The sequence below is a fragment of the Grus americana genome, chromosome 1, assembly GCF_028858705.1.
Source record: "Grus americana isolate bGruAme1 chromosome 1, bGruAme1.mat, whole genome shotgun sequence".
Taxonomy (NCBI): domain Eukaryota; kingdom Metazoa; phylum Chordata; class Aves; order Gruiformes; family Gruidae; genus Grus; species Grus americana.
The window spans coordinates 177,241-198,906 of NC_072852.1; the positions used below are offsets into that span (position 1 = coordinate 177,241).

At 46.6% G+C, this 21,666-nt stretch overlaps 2 protein-coding genes across 6 annotated transcripts; both read right to left on the bottom strand.

Moving 5' to 3' along the window:
• Window positions 1–391: 391 nt before the first annotated feature.
• LOC129200290 (olfactory receptor 5V1-like) lies at window positions 392–16,872 on the bottom strand. Of its 2 annotated transcripts, none has more exons than XM_054811619.1 (3): window positions 16,842–16,872; window positions 4,820–4,946; window positions 392–1,566 (listed from the first exon to the last, which is right to left on the bottom strand). In XM_054811619.1, the coding sequence occupies exon 3, from the start codon at window positions 1,498–1,500 to the stop codon at window positions 397–399; it is 1,104 nt and encodes a 367-aa protein (XP_054667594.1). In that variant the 5' UTR covers window positions 1,501–1,566; window positions 4,820–4,946; window positions 16,842–16,872; the 3' UTR covers window positions 392–396. The 2 variants fall into 2 exon arrangements, with proteins under 2 accessions (XP_054667594.1, XP_054667586.1); XM_054811611.1 differs by lacking the exon at window positions 16,842–16,872 and adding an exon at window positions 9,628–12,345.
• NME6 (NME/NM23 nucleoside diphosphate kinase 6) lies at window positions 12,442–21,630 on the bottom strand. 4 transcript variants are annotated; one of them, XR_008574865.1, is made up of 6 exons: window positions 21,276–21,609; window positions 21,087–21,126; window positions 20,461–20,621; window positions 20,022–20,199; window positions 18,364–18,476; window positions 12,442–16,924 (listed from the first exon to the last, which is right to left on the bottom strand). XR_008574865.1 is itself a non-coding variant. In XM_054811682.1 (6 exons), exons 1-5 carry the CDS (start codon window positions 21,567–21,569, stop codon window positions 20,033–20,035), a joined length of 561 nt encoding a protein of 186 aa, XP_054667657.1. In that variant the 5' UTR covers window positions 21,570–21,630; the 3' UTR covers window positions 12,442–18,476; window positions 20,022–20,032. The 4 variants fall into 4 exon arrangements, 3 of the variants coding, with proteins under 3 accessions (XP_054667657.1, XP_054667663.1, XP_054667645.1); XM_054811682.1 differs by having other exon boundaries at window positions 12,442–18,476; window positions 21,276–21,378; window positions 21,480–21,630; XM_054811688.1 differs by lacking the exons at window positions 12,442–16,924; window positions 21,087–21,126 and having other exon boundaries at window positions 17,350–18,476; window positions 21,276–21,378; window positions 21,480–21,630.
• Window positions 21,631–21,666: the final 36 nt, after the last annotated feature.

Genomic DNA, 21,666 nt, shown 5'->3' on the forward strand with positions numbered 1-21,666 from the left:
AGATTTTGCAATCCAAGACACTACCCCTTGTCCCATGCAGGGCCCGGCTCAGCACCTTGGGCAGCCCCAAGGCAGACCTCATGCCCTTACTCAGGGCCAGCATGTGTCTGGTGCTACATAAACTTGCCATAGCTGCAATGGGTCCTGTGCTGAGCTCAGCACATGGCACTTGCAAAATAAACACATAATCCTGGAACTGTAGCCTTGTTCACAACTTGATTTTGCCATTCTGCCATCAGTGATGTGCTGAGGGTCAGACAAGTGATGGCAGTGTGCCACAAGCAGCCACTGCCTGGACAGGGAGCCCTGATCCCACAGCTGCCATCAAAGATTTCGTACAGGTGGACAATACTGCACCAGTGCCACACCAGCACTCTCTTGCAGCCCTGGTATTGCTCATGCGTTGCTGCCTGGGGACCCTGGCGTGCCCCGTCCCCATACGGCCTTCCGCAGGGCCCTCAGCACCTCCTGGTTGCGGAGGCTGTAGATGAGGGGGTTTAGCATGGGGGTGATGATGCAGTACAGTGCGGAGACCAGTGTGTCAGCTGCTGCGGAGTAGCCAGAGCTGGGCCGGTTATAGTTCAGGTTGGCCGTCATAAAGTACAGGGCAACCACAAGCAGATGGGCAGAGCACGTGGAGAAGGCCTTGCGCCGGCCGGTAGCCATAGGCATCCTGAATATGGTGGCCAGGATGTGGAGGTAGGAGACGACAACAAGCAGGAAGGGGCTGAGGCCTACAAAGACACTGGCAGCGTGGAGTGCCACTTGGCTGGGGCGGGTGTTGCTGCACGCAGCACTCAGCAGTGGGGGGACATCACAGAAGATGTGCTGGAGCCGGACAGCCCCGCAGAAAGAGAGCCTGGAGGCCAGGATAGTGTGCACAGCCGAGTCCAGCATCCCCCAGAGCCAGCAGCTGACAGCTGCCACCACACAGACACCCCGGTTCATGGCATGGGTGTAGCGCAGGGGCTGGCATATGGCTGCATATCGATCGTAGGCCATGACAGCCAGGAGTGCGCACTCAGCCCCCGCGCACCCCATCAGGAAGAACATCTGTGCCAGGCATCCGCGGTAGGAGATGGTCGCCTGCGGGCGCAGGGCATTTGCCAGGATCTTGGGCACCGTCACTGATGAGTAGCAAATGTCCAAGCAGGACAGGTGACTGAGGAAGAAGTACATGGGGCTGTGGAGATGGGGATCCAGGGACACAAGAGTGAGTATTGCAGAGTTCCCCAGCAGCGTGGCCAGGTAAATAGCCAGGAAAAGAACAAAGAAGAAGGGCTGGCCGTGGGAAAAGCCCAGGAGCATGAACTCTGTCATTTGAGTCTGGTTCTCACCTGCCATGGGGCCAGCTGGGTTGGTCTGTGGGCAGAAATGAGCATCGTGAGAAGAAGGTGATAACTGTGAGCCAGGAGACCAGAGCACAACTACCCATGAGGCAAAAGTTTCACTGGCAGGATGGCTTTGGTCCTCTCTCCATAATGGTTGAGAGCTTCCCATATTGGGATTTCACAGACCCTAGGATTTTAGAGTCCAGAGAGCTGCCATTCAGTGTTGGATACCTGACTGCAAGAGAATCACACAGAAGAAACCAAGAACTGTGCATCTAGACTGACCCACACTTCTTGGGTTCTCCTGCCAGTCCAACCCCCTTTCTTGATGACTACACCAAACACATACCTCTTTTCCTCCTGATTGCACTTATGGCGACTACAGGCTTCCCTTCCACCTGGACGTGGTCACATCATTCCTTAGATTCCATAGCCACTAAGCTTGCTCTTCCCCAGCCGCTAGGGTGGGGATGTAGCATCACCCTGCACCAGTTAAAAGAATTGTTTTTTTCTTTATCTTGTCTCTGGCTCTGCCATTTTTGGGGTGCTTTGCTCAGCAATAATCAGCACTTTAAAAAGCACAGGTTCCGAATGAGGGTGACTCACCACATGGTGTTTGTCGAGCCACAGGTGAATTTAAGCCATCAGAGATCTCCACTAGCCTGGGCCTCCTGACCTTTGTTCCATCATCCTGTTTCAGTTTTCACCCCGACACAAGGGTTTTGCTTACTGGCATGTGAAGCTACAGTAACCATGTCCACATGAGGAACGAGGCATGGGGAAGCAGTTATTGCTTAAAACTCAGCCAAGGGCTGTTGAAGGTGGTGCTTGCTGGGTGCTTGTGGCCAGGGCTGCTGCTGCCCACCATGCCAGTGCCATGAAGCCAGCAAACACAGGCCAGGTGCTTTGATGCACAAATTCAGCCTGGTACAGCAACCTCTGTGAGGCTGCTGAATAAATGGGTCTGAAAGAAAGGTTAAAAACCACCTGCAATCACCTTGTCTTGGGGTGCAGATCTGTCCCAGCCAGCATTCAGCACAGGCACATATTACACTCAGCCAGTCTGAAACCAGGGGCTACTCTCAGCTGGGTGAGGAAAAGGATCCAGAGAGGCTTGAGCCTTGATATGACGATAAGGGGGCAAACAGGGTTGGAAAGCAGCAGGACTGTGGCTGCATGACAATACAGAGCATCTTTGGGCTGTGCATAATAAAATCCTGCTCTCCCTATGCAGCTTTTTCTTTGGCTCTATTTGATTGCCTCAGTAGATGTTAACACTCTAAACTATTCCTGAATCAGAGAATAAGGTAACTGCACAGTGTAATGGCGATTGCTGAGCAAGTTTGCCAGGATCTGCAGCAGAACCACCACTGGCTTCTGGATGGGTTCTCAGTAACAGCACTGGGATATGGCTGGGGTGCAAGGGAGGATTGCACATCACTGAACTCAAGGATTTAGTTCCCTGCTATTCTGACTTGGAAATTGTATGCTTCGAAACAAAGCCTGCCTGCCTCAGTATAGGGCAGCTGTGAGCAGCTTTTCCTTATAGGTAACTCTGACAAACCTGTGGTCAGGATTCAACAGTGTTCCCAGAGAAGCTATCAATTCATGTCACTCCATTTACAAAACATTGAAGATGTCACCTGAATGGCTATGTAGGGACTCAAAGAGAATATGACTCCACCACCCCCTCACCCCCCCACCCCCCACCCCCCCAAAAAAAAGGCATTTCCTTCCCCTTTTCCTCTTTATAAATGTGTTTTTAGCAACTGAGGTCAATTGTCATGTCTCTTCACAAAATTAAACAAGATTAAATTTTCAGGTTGGTACCCTTGCTTTACACCCAGTAATCTGTTTTTAATTTCTCTGTCCCAAAGCATGTATCTATATATTGGTCATGATTTCAAAACATTGAACAATGGAGAATTCTCTGCTTCTGTTGGGAGTTTTTTTCTTATAACTACTTACTGCAATAAACTGTCAAAGCACTTAAAAATTGTGTGCTTTTTTTTTCATGTTGGAATTACTCAAATGTCTCATTCATAATTTTCACGTCTTTCTCTTCCAGATTAATGACCCTCTATTCTAATAGTATTTTCTCCTCGCTTCTACTTCTGCACTGTGATCAGTATCAGTTTGCTAAGTAGAAGAGCTAAGTTCTGATTCATTTCTCTTTTACTCTCCAGTTTTTAAACTTTTAATTTTTTTTTTTTATTTTAATATTGAGAGGAAAACTTCCAGTCAAAAGATTAATTCTTCCTTGCCTAGCATAATGACGTCCAAACTTTTTACTCCATCCTGGATATGGGTGCTACAAGGCTGAGAAACCACTGCCTGGCCAAGCTGTCCAGCAGTCTCCCAGATCAACATATTCTTTAATAGGGATTTTTAATTACTAATTTTGCATACACTGGATAGGTACATAAGGACTATATCATCCAATATTCTGGAAATCTTGGACCATTACTCTTCCTCCAGCCAGCCCCTAGCCAAAGTCATGTGCATTCTGCTGCAAGAACAGCCCAACTTGTTTGGGGTGCCTGAGAGGGGTGAGAGCTCAAAGAGACCACAGCAGTGATCCCTAGGAATCGTCCCGTCTCCAGCTGTCCCTGTCTGCAAAGCTGCATAATGTGCACATTGATCTGTATAAATTCAAAATTATGTATGTGTGAACTTTCACAGCACTAAGGCAGATGGTGGTTTTGTTAGGGCACAAATGCCTCCATGACATAGGTGTGAGAGGTGAAGGTTCTGTCCAGGACCTTTTTGGATGCTTTTACCACTGATCTGTTAGCCAGAGGTAGGAGCCTGCCAACAAGTTACCGTGAAACCAGCACCAGTGAAGGTGTGGAGGAATAGGGGACCTCAGGAACCAGAGTGATAAAAATAAGGATAAATTCAATAGTAGGGAGTTAGGCATGTAAGAATTAGTCACCTGTTTATGCTCTGAACTGGAGCACTGGAGTTCACTTGGAAATAAGAGCAGGTGAGCAAGATGTGTGTGAGCTCATCACATGCTATCAACAAGCCCTTGTTTGATGTAGGTACATAGTGATGGTATGTAAGTCATTGTATTTGCAGCAGCAGCAGGGAATTGTTAGTTCCACTGCAGGAATGACAGTGAGTTCTGGAGAGCTGCAGATGATGTTCTCCCCATGCTGACAAATTCAGGCTGGATTAGGTATGGAGCTACAGGGCTACAGTACTGCTATAGGAGTCATGCAGAGGAATTACCTTAATTTTTCACCATGGTTTGGAGCAATGTAGCAGTCAGTGGACACAGCCACATGACAAATGCCAGCTTTAAACCCTTTGTCCTCAGACATCCTGTACACAACAAAATAGGAAGACATGGTAGGAAAATCTCCCTTTCTCCCTTGGACTGCACAGGAATAAGCCTTGAAAAAATCTCCACCTTGCCTCAGCTCCTTTTCTCTCTCTCTCTCACTTGCACTGAAGGCGATTTCTCATGGTAACTAATGACTTACCAAGAATTTCCCAGTGCAGCTACATCTTTGCCCACCACTGACAAGTCCAGAAAGGATGGATAGAGGTGCAGAGAGGGAGCACTGATGCCATCGGTGCTAGAGAGGCGACTGGTTTCTGTCATTCCCCCTGGAACAAGGAAGGTACCCCTGACTAGTTCAGCTCTGGTGCAGTTCCTGAAGCAGGGTGCATTATGTCACCACTGTGCACTTCTGCATAGTTCCAGCATTTTGGGAGTCATTATGTCACCCTTCCTCCTACAGGAGGCCAGATGTGCTCCATGCCCACCCAGGGAAGCCAGCTGCTCCTGCCGGAGGATGTGGCTTTCCTCATCAAGCCACTACATCCCATTTGCACTTAGGTGAGCAGACCAGATAGCCTGGAGCATATATCCATGGGAGGTAAAGGTCCTGAGCCCTGGGTATGGTCCAGTCCCAGTTAAAGGTGATGGCTGGACTGAGGGAGCTGGCAATAACACAGGATTGATTTCTTCTGAAAAGGACTGGATTGTTTTGTTTGAGGCATCACCAGCAGCCACAGCCTGCTTGCATGCCCTGACCACCCAGGAGCCCTGGGTGCCAGAACTAGGCTTGCCCCCAAGTAGTGTGCTGATAGGAACCCCTGTGAGGGTCTCACCATGAGTGAGGCCCTGCCCCACCATGGGTAGGAGTCCTGCCCTCCCTTGTCTCCATGTCCAAGAGCAAATAGTGGGTGGCATCCAGTGTTTGGTAAGAGGGAAATGTCCCCAGGTGCTGTCCAGTTTGTCTTACCTGCATGAGGAAAAGTCTGTGTCCTCAAGGCTTGTGAGTGGAGGAGAGGTTTTTAACCCTGCAAGGGCCCTGGGGGAGAGGCTTTCAGAGGTAGCTCTTGCTCAGTGGCAGGAGCAAGGAGCATTCCCCCAATCAGCCTGCACAAGTGGGATCTGAGCCCACAGGACAAAGCCGTCCTGGCACAGGACCCACCCTGATCTCCTGTTCTGCTCCAGGCTATGCGAAACGCAAACCAGCCAGAGCTCCCTAGCCCTGGACTCCTGCTCTAGCCCTGTGGCAGCTCTTGAGGTGCCTGGGCTGCAGCACAACTGACCATGCCAGGCACCCTGGGCCATAGGAGGGTGCCTGGCTGGAGAGGTTGAGAGCTGCAGTCCCTGTGCCCTAAGTCCTTCTTTACGACCCCATTTTATCTGTTGCAGGGCTATGAGGCGCCTACACTGGCCAATGCCAGCAGAGAGGCAGCAATTAGGAGGTCCGGCCATTGGCCACACTTGCAGCAACAAACCTGTGGGCAACACAGCCATAATGCGACTGCATGGCATCTTCACCACATCAGTGCTCCCACCATCTATAATAACCATGCCTACCTGGCCCAGGCTGTGCAGGGCTCTCTGGAGTGGAGAGTGTGGTCCAGGGGACATGGCCATGGTGGGACTGTGATCTGGCAGCAGCTCTGATTGGACTTAGCTAAGGTACCAAGTAGAGTCCTATGAGTTCTTGAAGAGCTAGGCACAGGATTACATGGACTTACACTGGGTGAATGCTGCCTGCTCTGAGCATGGAACCATTCCTGAATAGAAACTGCAGGTTTAGCTGGAGTTCAACACATAGTGCCATGGAAATGTAAAGTGGGAAACCCAGGAAATGTGAAGACTGCAACAGAGTGTGAATCTGCAGATCAAGACTGAGACATGATTGTTTCTGCAGCAGGAATACAGCATTGCTTTATTGCAATCTTTTTGCAACCTCTGTTTCCTGATCATAGGGCAATAGGAGTTGATAGGAGGATAAGCTCTGTATCTGAAATGTCAAGAGTTGAATTGCTGAGCAGTAACATAATTTGGAAAGTAGGGAAAGCACAGGCATGGCAGGAATACCCTGTGAGGAAATTCAGCATAGACACTAGAGGGAGCTACTACCTCAATGAGGGGAAAATTCGTGTCAGAGAGGATGTCTGAGGTTGTAAAAGATGAATAGCACTAATTTTGAGTCCTGTGTGTCTAAGAGCACGTTTTCGGGGAAGCTGGGCTGACAGGGTAGAAAGACCGTGATAACAGGACTTTGTGACACAACCATTTGCTTTGATTTTTGCAAAATTACACCTTTCTTCTGCAGCAATGATGAACATTTCCTTGTTTCATACAGAAACTCAGTGGCATGGCACTCCAATATAACCCGTCTACTCTCCCAGGATTTTAGATGAAGGTACATGTTGGCAGCACTCAGAGAAACCCTCTCCCACACTGATATTTGAAATGGGGCTTTGCCAAGACCATCAACACTTGGCATAAATATTGAAATATACTGAAATCTTGCCAGATGCCAGAAACTTGGTATTCAGTTCTGGTAATCCATGTCCATTGTCTGTGGTAATGTCTTCAGGACAGCCTTTATAAGATATATCAATGTTTGTATCCTACTCTGGTCTACTGAGGCATATCAAATCTAGCCTTGGGGATCCAGTGAGAAATCAAATCTCCATGAATTTGCAAAGTATTAAGGAAATTGTTTTTTAAACCAAATGCCTAAATTTGGGGGTGTAACCACAAGGATTGGGTCCAGCTCCTGTAAGTACTCAGCACTTCTGGAAATTGGACTCTTAACTGGGTGCAGGGCCCTTACCTTCTCCAAGCATAAGTGTTGCACTTTCCAAAAAACAAGTGTACTGTTGTAAAACCTGGAATTTCTCAAAGTCATGTTTCCCTACTTGTTTTGAGAGATGTATTCTTCCAGCTCAAGGATTCTTTCTCAAGCAAAACCCACCATCGTTTGTATCACAGATCAGTACAGCAATACTGCCAGCTCACTGTTAATGGTCTCCACGTGTGCACAAATCCTTTCTTTGGACACAGAGACAATGAAAACAGTGCAATTCATCATGTTCAGGGTGGCAGGAATGTGTTTGCTGCATCCAACCCAAACCCAAATTATAGCCAGCTCCATAGCCAGATAAAGCTGCCCTGGACTGTATGCAGTCAGGTCTGGAAAACCTCTAAGGCCAGAGATTCCACAGCCTCTCCGAGACCCCCGCTCCACTACTTAATGATCCTCAGAGTGACTATTGTTCCCTACATCCACATGGAAGGAAACCTCTTGAACAACTCTAAAACCTCTGGGGGTTTTGATTGATGGTAAGCTCAATGTGAGTCAACAACGAGCAATGTGGTCTAGTTGAGGGTTTCCCTGCCCGCAGCAGGGGGGTTGGAACTAGATGATCTTTAAGGTCCCTTCCAACCCAAACCATTCTATGATTCTATGATTCTATAATGTGTCTTGGTGGCCAAAAGGGCCAATCATATCCCAGGGTGCATTAGGCACAGCATAGCTAATTGGTCGAAAGAAGTGATTGTCCCACTATTCAGGCTGCAGAGGGTCCAGAGAAGGGTCATGAAGATGATCAAAGGACTGGGAAGCCTGGCATATAAGGAAAGGCTGAGAGAACTGGATTTGTTCACCCTTGACAAAAGAAGGCTTAGGGGAGACCTCATCACCATGTTCCAGTACTTAAATGGTGGCTACAAAGAAGATGGGAACTCCCTTTTTACAAGGAGTCACATGGAAAAGACGAGGGGTAATGGGTGCAAGTTACTCCTGGGGAGATTCCTATTGGACACAAAAGGACAATTTTTCACAATGAGAACAATCAGCCATTGGAATAATCCCTCCAGAGAAGTGGTGGATTCCCCAACATTGGACACTTTTAAGATTCAGCTGGACAGGATGCTGGGCCATCTTGTCTAGATGGTGCTTTTGTCTAGATGGAGTTTTTGCCAAGAAAGGTTGGACCAGATGATCCTTGAGGTTCCTTCCAACCTGGTATTCTATGATATACTTAACTGTACCTCAAGTACTGTGCAATTTTGCGCTTCACAATGTAAGAAGGATATAGAAATATTAGAATGTGTCCAAAGGAACGCAACAAAGCTGGTGAAAGGACTAGAGGGCGTGACTTACGTGGAGCACATGAGGATACTAGGTTTGTTCAGCTTAGAAGAGACTTCATTGCTGTCTACAACTTCCTCATGAGGGGGAGTGGAGAGGGAGATGATGACTTATCTCTGGTGTACAGTAATAAAACACAAGGGAATGGCTTAAAGCTGTGTCGGAGAAGTTCAGATTGGATATTAGGGAAAAGTTCTTCAGTGAGAGGGTGGTCAAGCACTTGAACAAGCTCCCCAGGGAAATGGCCATGGCTCCAAGCCTGTCAGTGTTCAAGAAGTGTTTGGATAACAGAATCACACGCAATCACAGAATGGTAGAGGTTGGAAGGGACCTCTGGAGATCATCTAGTCCAACCCCCTGCTAAAGCAGGTTCACCTAGAGCAGGTTGCACAGTATCACATCCAGGCAAGTTTGGAATCTCTCCAGAGAAGGAGACTCCACATCCTCTCTGGGCAGCCTGTTCCAGTGCTCAGTTACCCTCAGAGTGAAGTTTTTCCTCATATTGAGATGGAACTGCCTGTGTTCTGGTTTGTGCCTGTTGCTCCTTGTCTTGCCACTGGGCACCACTGAAAAGAGTCTGGACAGCATTTTTATATATGGTTTAATTTTAGGTTGCCCTGTGTGGAGTCAAGCGTTTGACTCAATGATCCTTGTGGGTCCCTTCAAACTGAGAATATTCTATGATTCAATGAACTTGAAACCTCCTGTCTGAATTTTGCCTGCTGCCTCTCATCCTCCCTCCATGCCCCATTGTGATGAGCCTGGCATTGGTTTCTTGATAATTTCCCCATAGGTACTGGAAGGCTGCTATTTGGTGTCCCTCCCAAGCCATTCCTTCTGCTGGCTGAACAAGCCCAGCTCCCTCAGCCTCTGCTTACTGTGCAAGTGCTCCAGCCTGGACCATCTTGGTGACTCTCTGCTGAAGTCTTCTGAGTTTGTTGGTGTATTTCTTGTTTTGGGGAACCCAGCACTGGATGCAGTACCTGAATATGATCACAGAAGTACTGAGTAGAGGGCCATAAGCATTTCCTTCATTCTACTCTCTTTGGTTCTGTTCTCACAGCTCAGGATGCTGTTGGCCTTCTTTGCTGCTAGGGCACATGGCTCACTCATGTCTGCCTTGCTGTCCACCAAGGGTCCCTAGGGTCTTTTCTGCAGAGCTGCTGCCTGACCAGGCATCCCTAGACTGTCTTGTTGACAGGGGCTCTTCCTTCTCAGGTGCAATACTGGCATTTGTCCTTGTTGAAATACATGGTGTTCCTTCTAACTCATTCTTCCAGTCTGTCCAGGTCCCTCTGGATGGCAGCCCTGCCCTTGAGCATATTGACTGGTCCCCTCAATTTGGTGTCACCTGCAAATTTGACAAGAGTGCACTCTATTATCTCTTTCATATCACTAATGAAGATGTCAAACAGGACAGGTCCCAGGACAGATACCTGTGGTGCTCTGCTTATCACTGGACTCCAGGTAGCCTATGACCTTTTAACCACTGCTCTCTAAACCTGATGATCCAGACAGTTTTACACCACTGTTTTCACCAATGTTGCTGTTGCTTTGACATATGCAAGCTGAATGTACTTTTCATCCTGTATTTTTCTGCACACACTTCTACAAGCTGGGCAACCTCATTTGCCCTGGCTTTCTGTGGCCATATCTGGCTCAGGAGGTTAGTGATTTGTTTACAGCAATGTTTCTCCCTGCTGGCTGCAATGGGCTTGTGCTCTGTTTTTTCCCTCAGTGATTTTGACTGTCACCGATGCAATTTTGATGGCACTTAAACTGAACTGTCCAATGCAGATGTCATCCAAACACTAGTTCAGATTTAGTACAAACTGTAGCTCGGGCTTGGGTGTCCTCTTTTTCCTCTGAACATCCCTTTTTAAAAATCTCCATGGCAATGGTCTGTATGATTTCCTTATAAATGCCACAGTTGTAGCACTCAGACTTATGTAACAGAGATTACAGTAAAACACCCTGTTTTACTATGACAGCAATACAGTCAAGTGTCCTGAACTTCCGACTCCCTTGTATCAGCCAGACATTGCCATACTGGAGTAGGTCCTGTGGAGGTGGTTGGGGTTGGAGGACAGGACATACAAGGAAAGGCTGAAACTGCTTTGTTGAGCCTGGAAAGGAGAAAGCGAAAGGGAGATCTTACTGTGGTCTGCAACTGCCTAATGGGAGTAGGGAGAGATGATGGATGCAGACTCTTCTCACAGTTGCATGGTGATGAGAAGAGGGAACAGGCACAAGCTGTAACAGCAGACATCCTCACTGGACATCAGGGAAAAATCCTTCAAGCACTGGATTAAAGTCCAGAGGGGCCATGGACTCTCTGTCCTTGGAGATACTCAACATTCACCTGGTCGCTGCCCTGAGCAACCTGTGCTAGTGGGTCCTGCTCTAAGCAGGGCTTGGACCAGGGGCTCCTTTCCATCAGCACAAATCTGATTTATGGAATGAAATTCTCATCGGGTTTTGTAAGAACAGTATTTCAGATTTTTTCCCATTGATTCCTCAGGGAAAGAGTTTCCTTTGGGAATTTTTTTTTTTCCCCAAAGGTGCCGGAGTTGCCCATTACCTGGGCCAGGCAAGAAACAAGAATAAGCAAAATTTGGCATTTCCTATTTGGCCTACCCAAGATAGGACAAAAGCCTCACACTGCATCTTGTGAGAGTAGTAATGGATTACTGTCTTTTTTTTTCCCTAACATTTGACAAGGAGATTTTTTGGCTGAAGAAAATTGCATTGTCTCAAGCTTTTATTAGTTTATGTAACCACTTGTTTTTATATTTAACAAAAAAAGGCATTGAGGGTTGCACCTACATGTTCCAACTATAAAAGTGGCCAAAGCTGACCTGATTTACTTGTGTTTGTCATGAGCTAAGAGCATGCACAAACTTAAACATCATGATCACGCAACATAAAGTGACTTGTTACCCTCTGGTATCATTCCTGCATTGCGGAGTTTTGGGGCAGTTCTAACACCTACGCGGTCTCGGAAAATGGAAAGGGAGGTCCTAGCACCAGCCCCAGGGTCACTGTTTCTTCCTGGCCAACTTGGACTCAGAAAGCAACAAGGAAAGTCTTTCCTGTCACCAGTGAGCAGTACCCTTGCCTGATGATTGCTACCTGGTATTTCCTGGACAACTATGGCACCTGCTGCCCCATCTCCATTCCTCCCTCTTCCTATAACTAGCTCCATCCTCCTGCTGCACAGAGCCAGCCCTCCAAGGCTTCTCACCCAGGCCTTGACCAGGCTTGGGCATCAAGTCTGCCCCAGGGGCCAATTAGTGCACTTTAAACAAGATGCTTTAAATAGAAGGCTGAAGTTTGAGAGAGGTTTTCTTGTTTCCAGTTTGTCCCCTTGGTACCAATTCCCCACAGGCTTCCCTCCACAGAGAAAACGCCACTAGGGTTTCAGTGCCAATTACCAAAAGCCTAGAGAACTTTCTTACCTAGCATGTTTTTGTGAGACTTGTAAACAAGGCACAAAGCGGGCTATTAAAAGTTTGAGGCAGTCACTCATGCAATAACTTTGAAGCTGTTTACCTCTGCTGTAATCAATTGCATCATAATGTAAAAGCAGCAGAATGAGACATGGAGAAATAATGTCTTTGTTCTATGTAGACTTCCCATCTTTGAAATGTTCACACTTTAGACAAAAAAATACACACAAAGTTGTTGAAGTAGGAGAAAAAGGTAAATAATTTAACAGTGCTTTAGCAGTTAATATCTGAATGACAGTAAACTTTATGGAAAACATAAGTTATTGCAACAGGAAATACAAAGCTGAAGTTCCATGGCCATTTGTAATACCAGTTGTGCCTTCTTGCCTAAATTCCTGCTCCACTCTGAAGCAGTATATCTACACCATATATTACAGCCACGTCAGATAGGTATGGCAGATTGTTATAGGTACGAAGGGGAGTTTGATATCCCCGACTTTTACTGGGAACTACAGGTTCCTGACCCATCTGTGACGTGAGTGCACAGGGAGATATAGGTTCATATTTAGTGCAAGACCCACTCCATGGCTGAGGTGAGCTAGATCACAGCTACATATCCGGAGTGGGTACCACAACAGGTGCTGCAGCAAAAGCACATTGGCTCAGGCCACAGTGTCTGATCTAAGCACCTGGAAAGACATCTCACAATATGAAGCCAAGAGAGAGTTTTTCATACAAATGTATGGTTTACAGTTTTACATATGAACTTGATTTGCTATTGGAGGAATTTAGCAAGAGTGTTTGTGGCAACACTGGAGGGCAGGACATAGCATGCCCTGAGCAAGCAGAGGGAGCACAGCACAAGCCCTTGATAAAGGTTTTACAGGGAAAGACAGTGCTGCTGATTTGATAGCCAGAATTCAAGACACCAGCACTGATTTCTTGACCTGTTTAGAGTAATACATAGCACAGCACAAAGATGACACAGCCTCACCTGCACTAGTCAGTCTGTGTTCTCTTTCATCAATGGAGAGTGACTGGTAGTTTGGGGGCAATTTGCCCAATCTGTCAGGCTGGGACACCTCAGACTCATGGTCCCTCTGGAGGGAGGGACCCCATGCCAGGCCTGAGACAATCTGAGCATCCCTGGAGTCTGCTTCCAACATCCAGCATTTTCAAGGCTATTTTGCAGGGATGCAGGTGTGCAGCACTTCTGTTGCCAAGCAGGGCAAAAGCAATCCAAGAGGTTTCTGGATATGGATAGACACTCTGCCAGACATGGTACTCAAGAAAGAACTGGTCAGGCACGTAAAGGCTGAAGGTAGCCTTAGATGCAGTGACCACGAGTTCAGAATCCCAAGAGCAGGGAGAAAGGCAAAAAGTGTGAGGGCCTGAGGGTGCTAATATGTCTTAAGGTCCCTGACCAGTCTCACGTAGGACCTCCACCCACAGTCTGCTCATGGTCTGAAGAGCTCCACTTCAGATCAGACCTGGACCTTAATCCATGCAATCATGGGCAAAACAAACTCAGCTTGAGGAATTTCACTTATTGCCAATTAACATAAACTTTTAATTACTGATTCACTCTGCTCTTGTGAGACACACACACACCCCGCAGTACTGCATCCAGCTCTGGGGTCCCCAGGACAAGACAGATATGGACCTGTTGGAGCAAGTCTGGAGGAGGCCATGAAGATGATCCGAGGGCTGGAGCACCTCTGCTATGGAGACAGGCTGAGAGAGTTGGGGTTGTTCAGCCTGGAGAAGAGAAGGCTCTGGGGAGACCTTAGAGCAGCCTTCAAGTACTTAAAGGAGCCTACAAGAAAGCTGGAGAGGGACTGTTTACAAGGGCAAGTAGTGACAGGACATGGGGGAATGGCCTTAACCTGAAGGATGGTAGATTTAGATTAGATATTAAGAAGAAATTCTTCACTATGAGAGTGGTGAGACACTGGAACAAGTTGCCCAGAGAAGCTGTGGATGCCCCATCCCTGGAAGTGGTTCAAGGCCAGGCTGGATGGGGCTTCGAGCAACCTGGTCTAGTGGAAGGTGTCCTTGCTCATGGCAGGGGGGCTGGAACTAGATGGTCCCTTCCAACCCAAACCATCCTATGAAAAAGACAAGATAACAAATAAACACTTAGGGAAATCCCTTTCCTCCCCTTTCCCAGGCTCAGCTTCAGACCAACACCTTTTCTCCCCCCACCCCCCATTCCTAGTCTCAGCTCCCCTTGTTGTCCCTTGAGTGAAAAAGGTCCCTAGATCCTTCTCTTTTCCACGCTCAACAAGCCCAACTCTCTGTCCCTCTCCATAGCACAGGTGCTCCAGCCCTCTGACCATCTTTGTGGCCCTCCTCTGGACTCATGCTGACAGGTCTGTGTCCTTCTTGTACTGGGGACTCCAGAGCCAGACACAGTACTCATGGTGGGGTCTCACGAGAGTGGAGTAGAGGGGGAAAATCACCTCCCTCAACCTGCTGGCCACACTTCTTGTTACACAGCCCAAGATGAATCGGATTTCTGGGCTGCAAGTACACATTGCCGGCTCATGTCTCGCTTTTCATCCACCAGTATCCCCAAGTCTTTCTACACAAGGCTGCTCTCCATCCATCCATCCATCCATCCATCCATCCTCCAGTCTGTAGTGATACTGGGGATTGCCCCAACCCAGATGCGGGACCTTGCATTTGGCCTTGTTGAACCTCATGAGGTTTACACAGGCCCACTTTTCAGGGCTGTCAAGGTTCCTCTGGATAGCATCTCTTCTCTCCAGCATGGCGCAAGCTTGGCGTCAAGTAGATTCAATTTGGTGTTATCATTTTTACTCTGGGTTATAAAGTTCTGATGGGGAGGGACTCACTATCCCCAAAGTGAAAGCTGCCGCTACAGTCATGTACCTGAGGAGTCACCCAGTTACGTACCTGGTCTGCAATAGAAGAATAGCAGCAATTTATATTCCAGTGTTACTTGTGAACATATAAGCAAAAAGACTTCAGGGGCTGGAGGCAATGAAGATTTCTACATCTACCAGCTTTTCCCAACTCTCTACCATTTTCCTTACCTGGGAAGGAAAAAGGAGGCAGAGAAGTAAGGCTTGCGGAAGAACCTGAGAATGGGACCTCAGGGAAGTTCAAATCACATGGTAGAAGGCAGTAACATCTTGTCTAAGTCTGAACTAAACTTGTATCATAGTAAGCTCATGTTCTTGGGAGTATAACATCTGAATTAGTGCTTGAAAGCTAGAGGTGGAGTTTGACCAAAGTAAGTAAATCACAAAGGCAGTGATTATGATGAACACAGAACTGCTGTTACCCAAATCAGCATCAGGCTGCCCAGAGCGGCGGTAGATGCTGCACCCCTGGAAACATTCAAGGTCAGGTTGGACGGGGGTCTGAGCAACCTGATCTAGTGGAAGATGTCCCTGCTCATTGCAGGGGCGTTGGACTAGATGACCTTTAAAGGTCCCTTCCAACCCAAACTATTCTATGATTTTATGAAATCCAGCAGCACTAGGAAGAAGGGACACTCCATGGAAAATAATGGCAGATCAGATTAAGACAGACAAAAATAAGGAACTTTTTTTTTTATGCTGCAGGCAATGGACTTTTGAAATTGGCTGCCACAGGACTTTGCAGAGGTGGACAGTACCATAACTGAACCCTTGTACTGCATTTGCTGGTCATGCTATTTCCAGTATCAACACTGTGACTATGGATATATCTCCTGAAGAGAAATATGCCACTAAGCAGCTGCTAGTGCAGATTCTCCAGAATCTGCTGTTGCATCTGAGACACCTCCAGTACACAATAGCTATGTGAAGCCTGAGGTGACTGCAGCAAACTGAAGCTGCCATGCCTGCCCTTCACCTGCTCTTTGCAAATGCTTCCCTCCACAAGGTGGCACAAGTTTTCTGGCAGCAAAATCCTGATACAGATGATTGCTGAGACGTTTTTATTACCTGTGTTGTAGGACTGGCTCTAAAGCAAGTCTCTTTTGTAAGAGGTCCAATTTGCCATTAAAAGTCATATGCAGCACCATTCTCAGTAATGGAAAAAGTGCAATGCTGACACAACTATACTTCACAGTCTGTCTGTACCTGCATTGCAGTCTGTTAATATCTTGGCTTATTATGAATTGAGCCCAAGTTTTCCATTCGCTCCAAGCATTTCAGTCCTAAAGAAACTAAACTCTGTATACACAGAACAGGAAGATGAAAGAATAAGAGGAACAAACTGCAGAAAAACAATTAGATCAGGACCGTTTTCCCCCTATCACAGAAAACTAACAATTTCCCACCTTATGTCCAAGACAGGTCAAGTAGGGGCTAGATTTGAACTTGTTAACCAAACTTAATCTCAGGCTCTGCAAGGTAGAGGTACAGGCAAGAAAAAACACATGACAGACTGTACTCATGTCTACATAATGATCCACATTTGCTTCATGGGTTTGCCTGGGTCCAGAAGCAAGACAGCCACATCGACATGATACACAGTTCAAAGCCCTGGTAGATCCCAGTCAGAAACAGTTTCCATCTCTCTTCATCAGATCCTGATACCAGTTACTAACATGTTCAGGACATGAACTACCCTTGCATTCAAACATCTTTATATTAGGCTCCCCATTGGCTATCTAGTATTGTTATTACCCAGGTTTCCTCTTTATTTGCTCCCTTTCCTTCCAAAACATCCCAGACAAACAAAACCTGGCTTCCATGTTTTCACACAACACCTAGAGGAGAAAAAAAAAAAAGTAGTCAGTTATGCAAGCTGTTGTTGAAGTTGAGTACTTAAATGTAAAATGAGACTATGTTTATCTTTTCCAGAGAAAAGAAACGCTAGAGAAATTCTTCAGAAATCTGTCCCATCTCCTGAGCAGAAGGAGAGGTCTGGAAGCTAAGCAATTGGTAAGATAAATAATGTTTACAGGACTGTGGTGTTTCTGTGAAATACTGGAGCACTTCCTCTAGAAAGCAGAAACTGTATGGTTCAGCATCCTTCAGTCTAATATTCAGGTACCATGCTTCTGTGCAAATAAACAACAGGCAGAAGGCATTTAAGCATTAGTAAAAAAGAGGACAACCATCAAAGTACAAACGTCTACTGTACACGAGATTGTTGCAGCATCAGACATTACAAATTTAAGCTAAAACAGCATTCAGATAACTTGCCTTTATTATTTTAGAACATAATGTTTGGAGCTCAAATAAAGCAACCAAAAATCTTTATGAAAAAGAAGAAATAACATATGCTATGCATTACAAAGATTTCTTAAGAATGGTTTGACCCAGGTGTTAAAAAAATATAATCAGAGGTTTCAACTTGTTCTGTAAAGATAGATTATGGACAGGGAGGGACAGCAAGAAGAGAAAAGTGAGAAAAGGTACAAGAAATCGGTTTAATTTAAAGCCATTGGAAGTTACAAAATCAAAGGTGATTCACCACAGAACCAAGAGGCATCAGGAGGTATGCAAAACAGATGCTAAGTGTCACCAGAGAAGTTAAAATCATTTCTTGAGCACTTACAAGGAAGGGAAGAGAAAGAAAGACAAAAAAAAAGACATTCATAAGAGTCCTCAGAACCGAGAGCATCTGCTGTCATCTCATAAATCCAAAGGCTTCCTTTGATATTAAAAATAATTTTGACACTATCTTCTGCATCTAACAGCAAATATTTCAATATTAGATCTCCTGATAAGTTCGCAAAACAACTTTAGATTTGCAAAATAAACACTCTGTCTAGGGAAATGGGACTGCACAATTTTGACAACTTCTCCTCAGGTACAGTCTTGGTGGACCAAAGAAATGTTAATTAGGACGTAACAACTGGCAGCTTTCTAAGTAATGATGATTGTGATCTGATAATTATTCTGTGAAAAGACTGCACCACTAAGCCAGTGTTATTTGTACTTGAAATTTTAAAAAGGTCAGTTTCCCCAAATGTAATAATTGCAAGTGACTAGAAAAAAAATTTTAAATGAGAAATGTAAGCCAGCAATTAATTTGGGATGTCATTAAATGATAATATGCAAAAAAGAAAGCACAATATAAAGAAGAAAGGTGAAAAAATAGTAAGGGTTAATAGTTACAAGAAAACCACACATAAGAGAAACTCAGGGAATCAGTAAAATATCAATTGACAGTAGTATTAAGAACAGCAAGATTTCAGACCTCTGTAAACGCATATTCGATCATGAGCAGATCCACCGTTGGATACTGCTGGTGAAAATAAAAGCAGCAATGCAAAAATGCAGAAATATTCCGCAGATCCTTTTGATCTGTACCTGGAACAAAACAACGATTGCATTTAGTCTCACATAATAGTAAGGAAGGAACAAAAATGTTGATGTATTTAATCAAGGAAGCTCTATGGCAGCACTTCCTACAATTAAACATTTTTCACTCAAATGCCCAATATTTCACATAGCTGTCTTTGACTACTCAAAGAGTAACTTGCCTTTGATCTGTGACACAATAATGCACAAGTAAACTTGGGACTCAATCAACAGCCCAGTCAACAGCTTTAGTGACTAGTATCATCCACACTAGTCACACATAACTTCAGAAACGGGAGTCAAGCCAATGAACTTCTTGTCCCAAATACATTACAAAGGTACCTTCACCAATACAGGGCATTTAAAATTATCTGAAAGAAATTCACTCAGTACAACATGGCACCTTAATTAAAATCAGCATTGTAAGAAGCTGTTAGAGGGACAGTTTAAATGGATTAAAAACTCATACAGGAACAGATCTCAAAATGCGTCAAACAGGAAAACATAAATAAGCATGTCAGAACCTTGCATTGTACCTCAAAACCAAGTCCTTATGCACCACCATATAATAATTTTATCAATTATCTGGATAATTAAATGACTTTGTCCATATAATTTACAAAGGATATGGAACTCAGTGCTTCAATGCCCAGTAAGTCAATAGGCAATGAAGTCTTTGAGTTGCCATTAGGCATTTCGTTACAAGGCTTAATGTAAAGAGGTCCTGGCAGACATCCTACAGCCTCTGCGTGCCAGCATTCAAGTTAACTTCTCTGGCCTTTTTTTATGGATTTAAGAAATCCACAGCTCTAACAGCCACTATCATGTTTCATCAGAACTACTGATCTCATGCCCCAGGCAATCTAAGAGCACAAAACAGATGATCTTTCACTGAACTACTTCACACCTTTCTGCAAATTCCCCTAGAACTTCTGTTGCAGGCTTGTCAGCCGAGACCAAACTGAACCAAAAGGATATGCTGCTTTCCTCCTGAGAATGGCTTCTAACTATGCCCTCCACCAGATGCTTAAGACACAAATCATGATACAAAACTGAAAACAGCCTTGTTTCTCAGCTTGGATCCAGCAAAGCAAGGACAGGAGAGTTAATACTGCCCTGCTTACCACTGCATTTTTTTCATATCCTTTCCCCCCCCTCCTTTTCTCCTTAAGGGACTGTGGGAACAGAGGAAATATTAAGAATCTGAGGCCTACTATCAGCAAAACCAATCATTTCCTAACTAGAACTAACACCACCATTTCCACAGAGCCCTTTGATGAACTCACCTGTATCACTTATATCCAAATAAACACATAAGGGACCAGTGAACTGCATGGCTAGACCTCTATATCAAGTCGGACTATTGCTAGTTTTCCTGAAATGCCCCAGCACCTGTATGCTGCATGAATAACATAATCCCAGGTAGCACAACATAATGACCATTTAGTCTTTCCCTCCCCTGCACTCCTTAAAACATGCCATGGCTCTAGGTCTTGTTATGGGGCTGACCCAAACAATATGCCTAGCAGCTACTTCCAGATCAGCAAACCATACCCCTGGGTAACTCAGGTCAACTCTGTTTCTTCATCCCTGAACACACAGTGAACACGCTCCTCTGCGTTGTAATACACCTGCCTACAGCGCAGATGTGGCTCTTCATGCTGGTACCAGAGCTGTTCATTGAACTCTGGGAAGAAAAAAGCAATTTCTCTGCTGGCTGATGCTGGTGAATCTGTTAGAAAACAGAGGAAAAGAAGATAAGAAATACCAATCTGGCACCACAAATATGTGCTATATTCCAAAGGGAAGGGCAGAAGCCATAAAGAAAAGCGCCAGGCTCGGTCACACCAGGACAGGTGTGAGTGGAGCCTGCAGAAGTGAGCGAATCATTAACTCTGCCAGAACGGAAAGCAAGCAAAGGTAGACAAAATACCATTATGCCTCCCTGAGCTCCAGTCTTTGCACAACACTCAGCCAAGAAGGACAGGTCTACCTGAGCCATGAGTGGTATTCCTGGTGTCAGTGAGGCCATAAGATCCTCGGATGGAGTCCGGGACATTGTTTCGGGCTCGGAATACTTTGGTGGGTCCCATCAGGGATCTCCAGAGAGGAACAGCATTCTCATGGGCCAAGATATAAGCCCACATGGGGCCACTAGAAAAAGACCAGGTAAGAACAGAAGTAGATAAGGTTACAAAAGGGCATAGCTCCTTCATTCTTATAAATACAGCAAGTGCAAAGAAGCAAGGAAGTGCAAATGCCGTGCAGTGATTTCTGGGATGGGAAAAAGACTTGCCGTGACACTAGACACTGAGACCATGGCTCAGAAGCAAAGCATTTGCATGAATGAACTCCTAGGTGATGGTACACACAACCTTTGAGGATGCCACCCCACCAAGTACTACTGTTGTCACAGCAGAGATGGTTCCTGACACTTCTCCACCCCTGAGGCCAGAGCCTTCCCCCTCGGTACACCACAAGCATCAACTCCTTAAGAGACGCATCCCACGCCGAGGTGAATCCCTCCAGATACAGAAGCACTGCTCAGGCAAGACCCACAAAGCGAAGTGAGCTTCATCCTCGTGCCTCGCACAGCCCGGCTGCGGGCACGGCAGGTACCTGGCCATGAACTCCACCAGCCGCTGGTAGAAGAACCGCCCTGCGGAAGAAAGACGGCCCGAGTCACACAGCCCAGCTCCGCCGGCACAGGCCCTGTCCGGCGGCCATGCTCGTCCGCCCGCAGCGCCTGCTCGCGTGCTCCTGGTGGCAACGGCGGCCTCGTCCGCCCGGGAGCCCCGACCCGCCTACCTGCGTGCTCCCGGTAGAAGCGGCAACTCTCCTCCCGTCCGCAGCGCAGCTTCTTGGCGCGCACGATGAGGAACCGGTTGCTGAGGATTGTTTCGTGCACGGCCTGCGGGCAGAGGCGCAGACGTTGGGCGGGTGACGCGCACCGCCAGGACGCCCCGCGACAGACCAGGCCAGGCCAGGCGGTCCGGTCCGCCCAGCCCTCACCTCTAGCACCAGCGGGTGGGCCACAGCGTCCGGCTTCAGCAGCGCCAGCGTCAGCTGCAGCGGCCGTCCTGAGCATCCCGCTGCCACCATGGCGCCCGCCTCGCCGGGAGGCGTCGCGCTAGTGACGACAAGTGGAGCGGGACGTCACGCGTGTGACGCACTAACAAGGAGAAAAAGGGCGGGGCAG

Excerpts from the sequence above, each read along its gene's own strand:
- LOC129200290 (XM_054811619.1), bottom strand. The coding sequence starts at position 1,500 with ATGGGAAGCTCTCAACCATTATGGAGAGAGGACCAAAGCCATCCTGCC.
- NME6 (XM_054811670.1), bottom strand. The coding sequence starts at position 21,555 with ATGCTCAGGACGGCCGCTGCAGCTGACGCTGGCGCTGCTGAAGCCGGA. Across the intron at positions 21,127-21,275 it reads CTTCTACCGGGAGCACGCAG|GGCGGTTCTTCTACCAGCGG; the intron begins GTAGGCGGGTCG and ends TTTCTTCCGCAG. Across the intron at positions 20,622-21,086 it reads CTGGTGGAGTTCATGGCCAG|TGGCCCCATGTGGGCTTATA; the intron begins GTACCTGCCGTG and ends GTCTTTTTCTAG.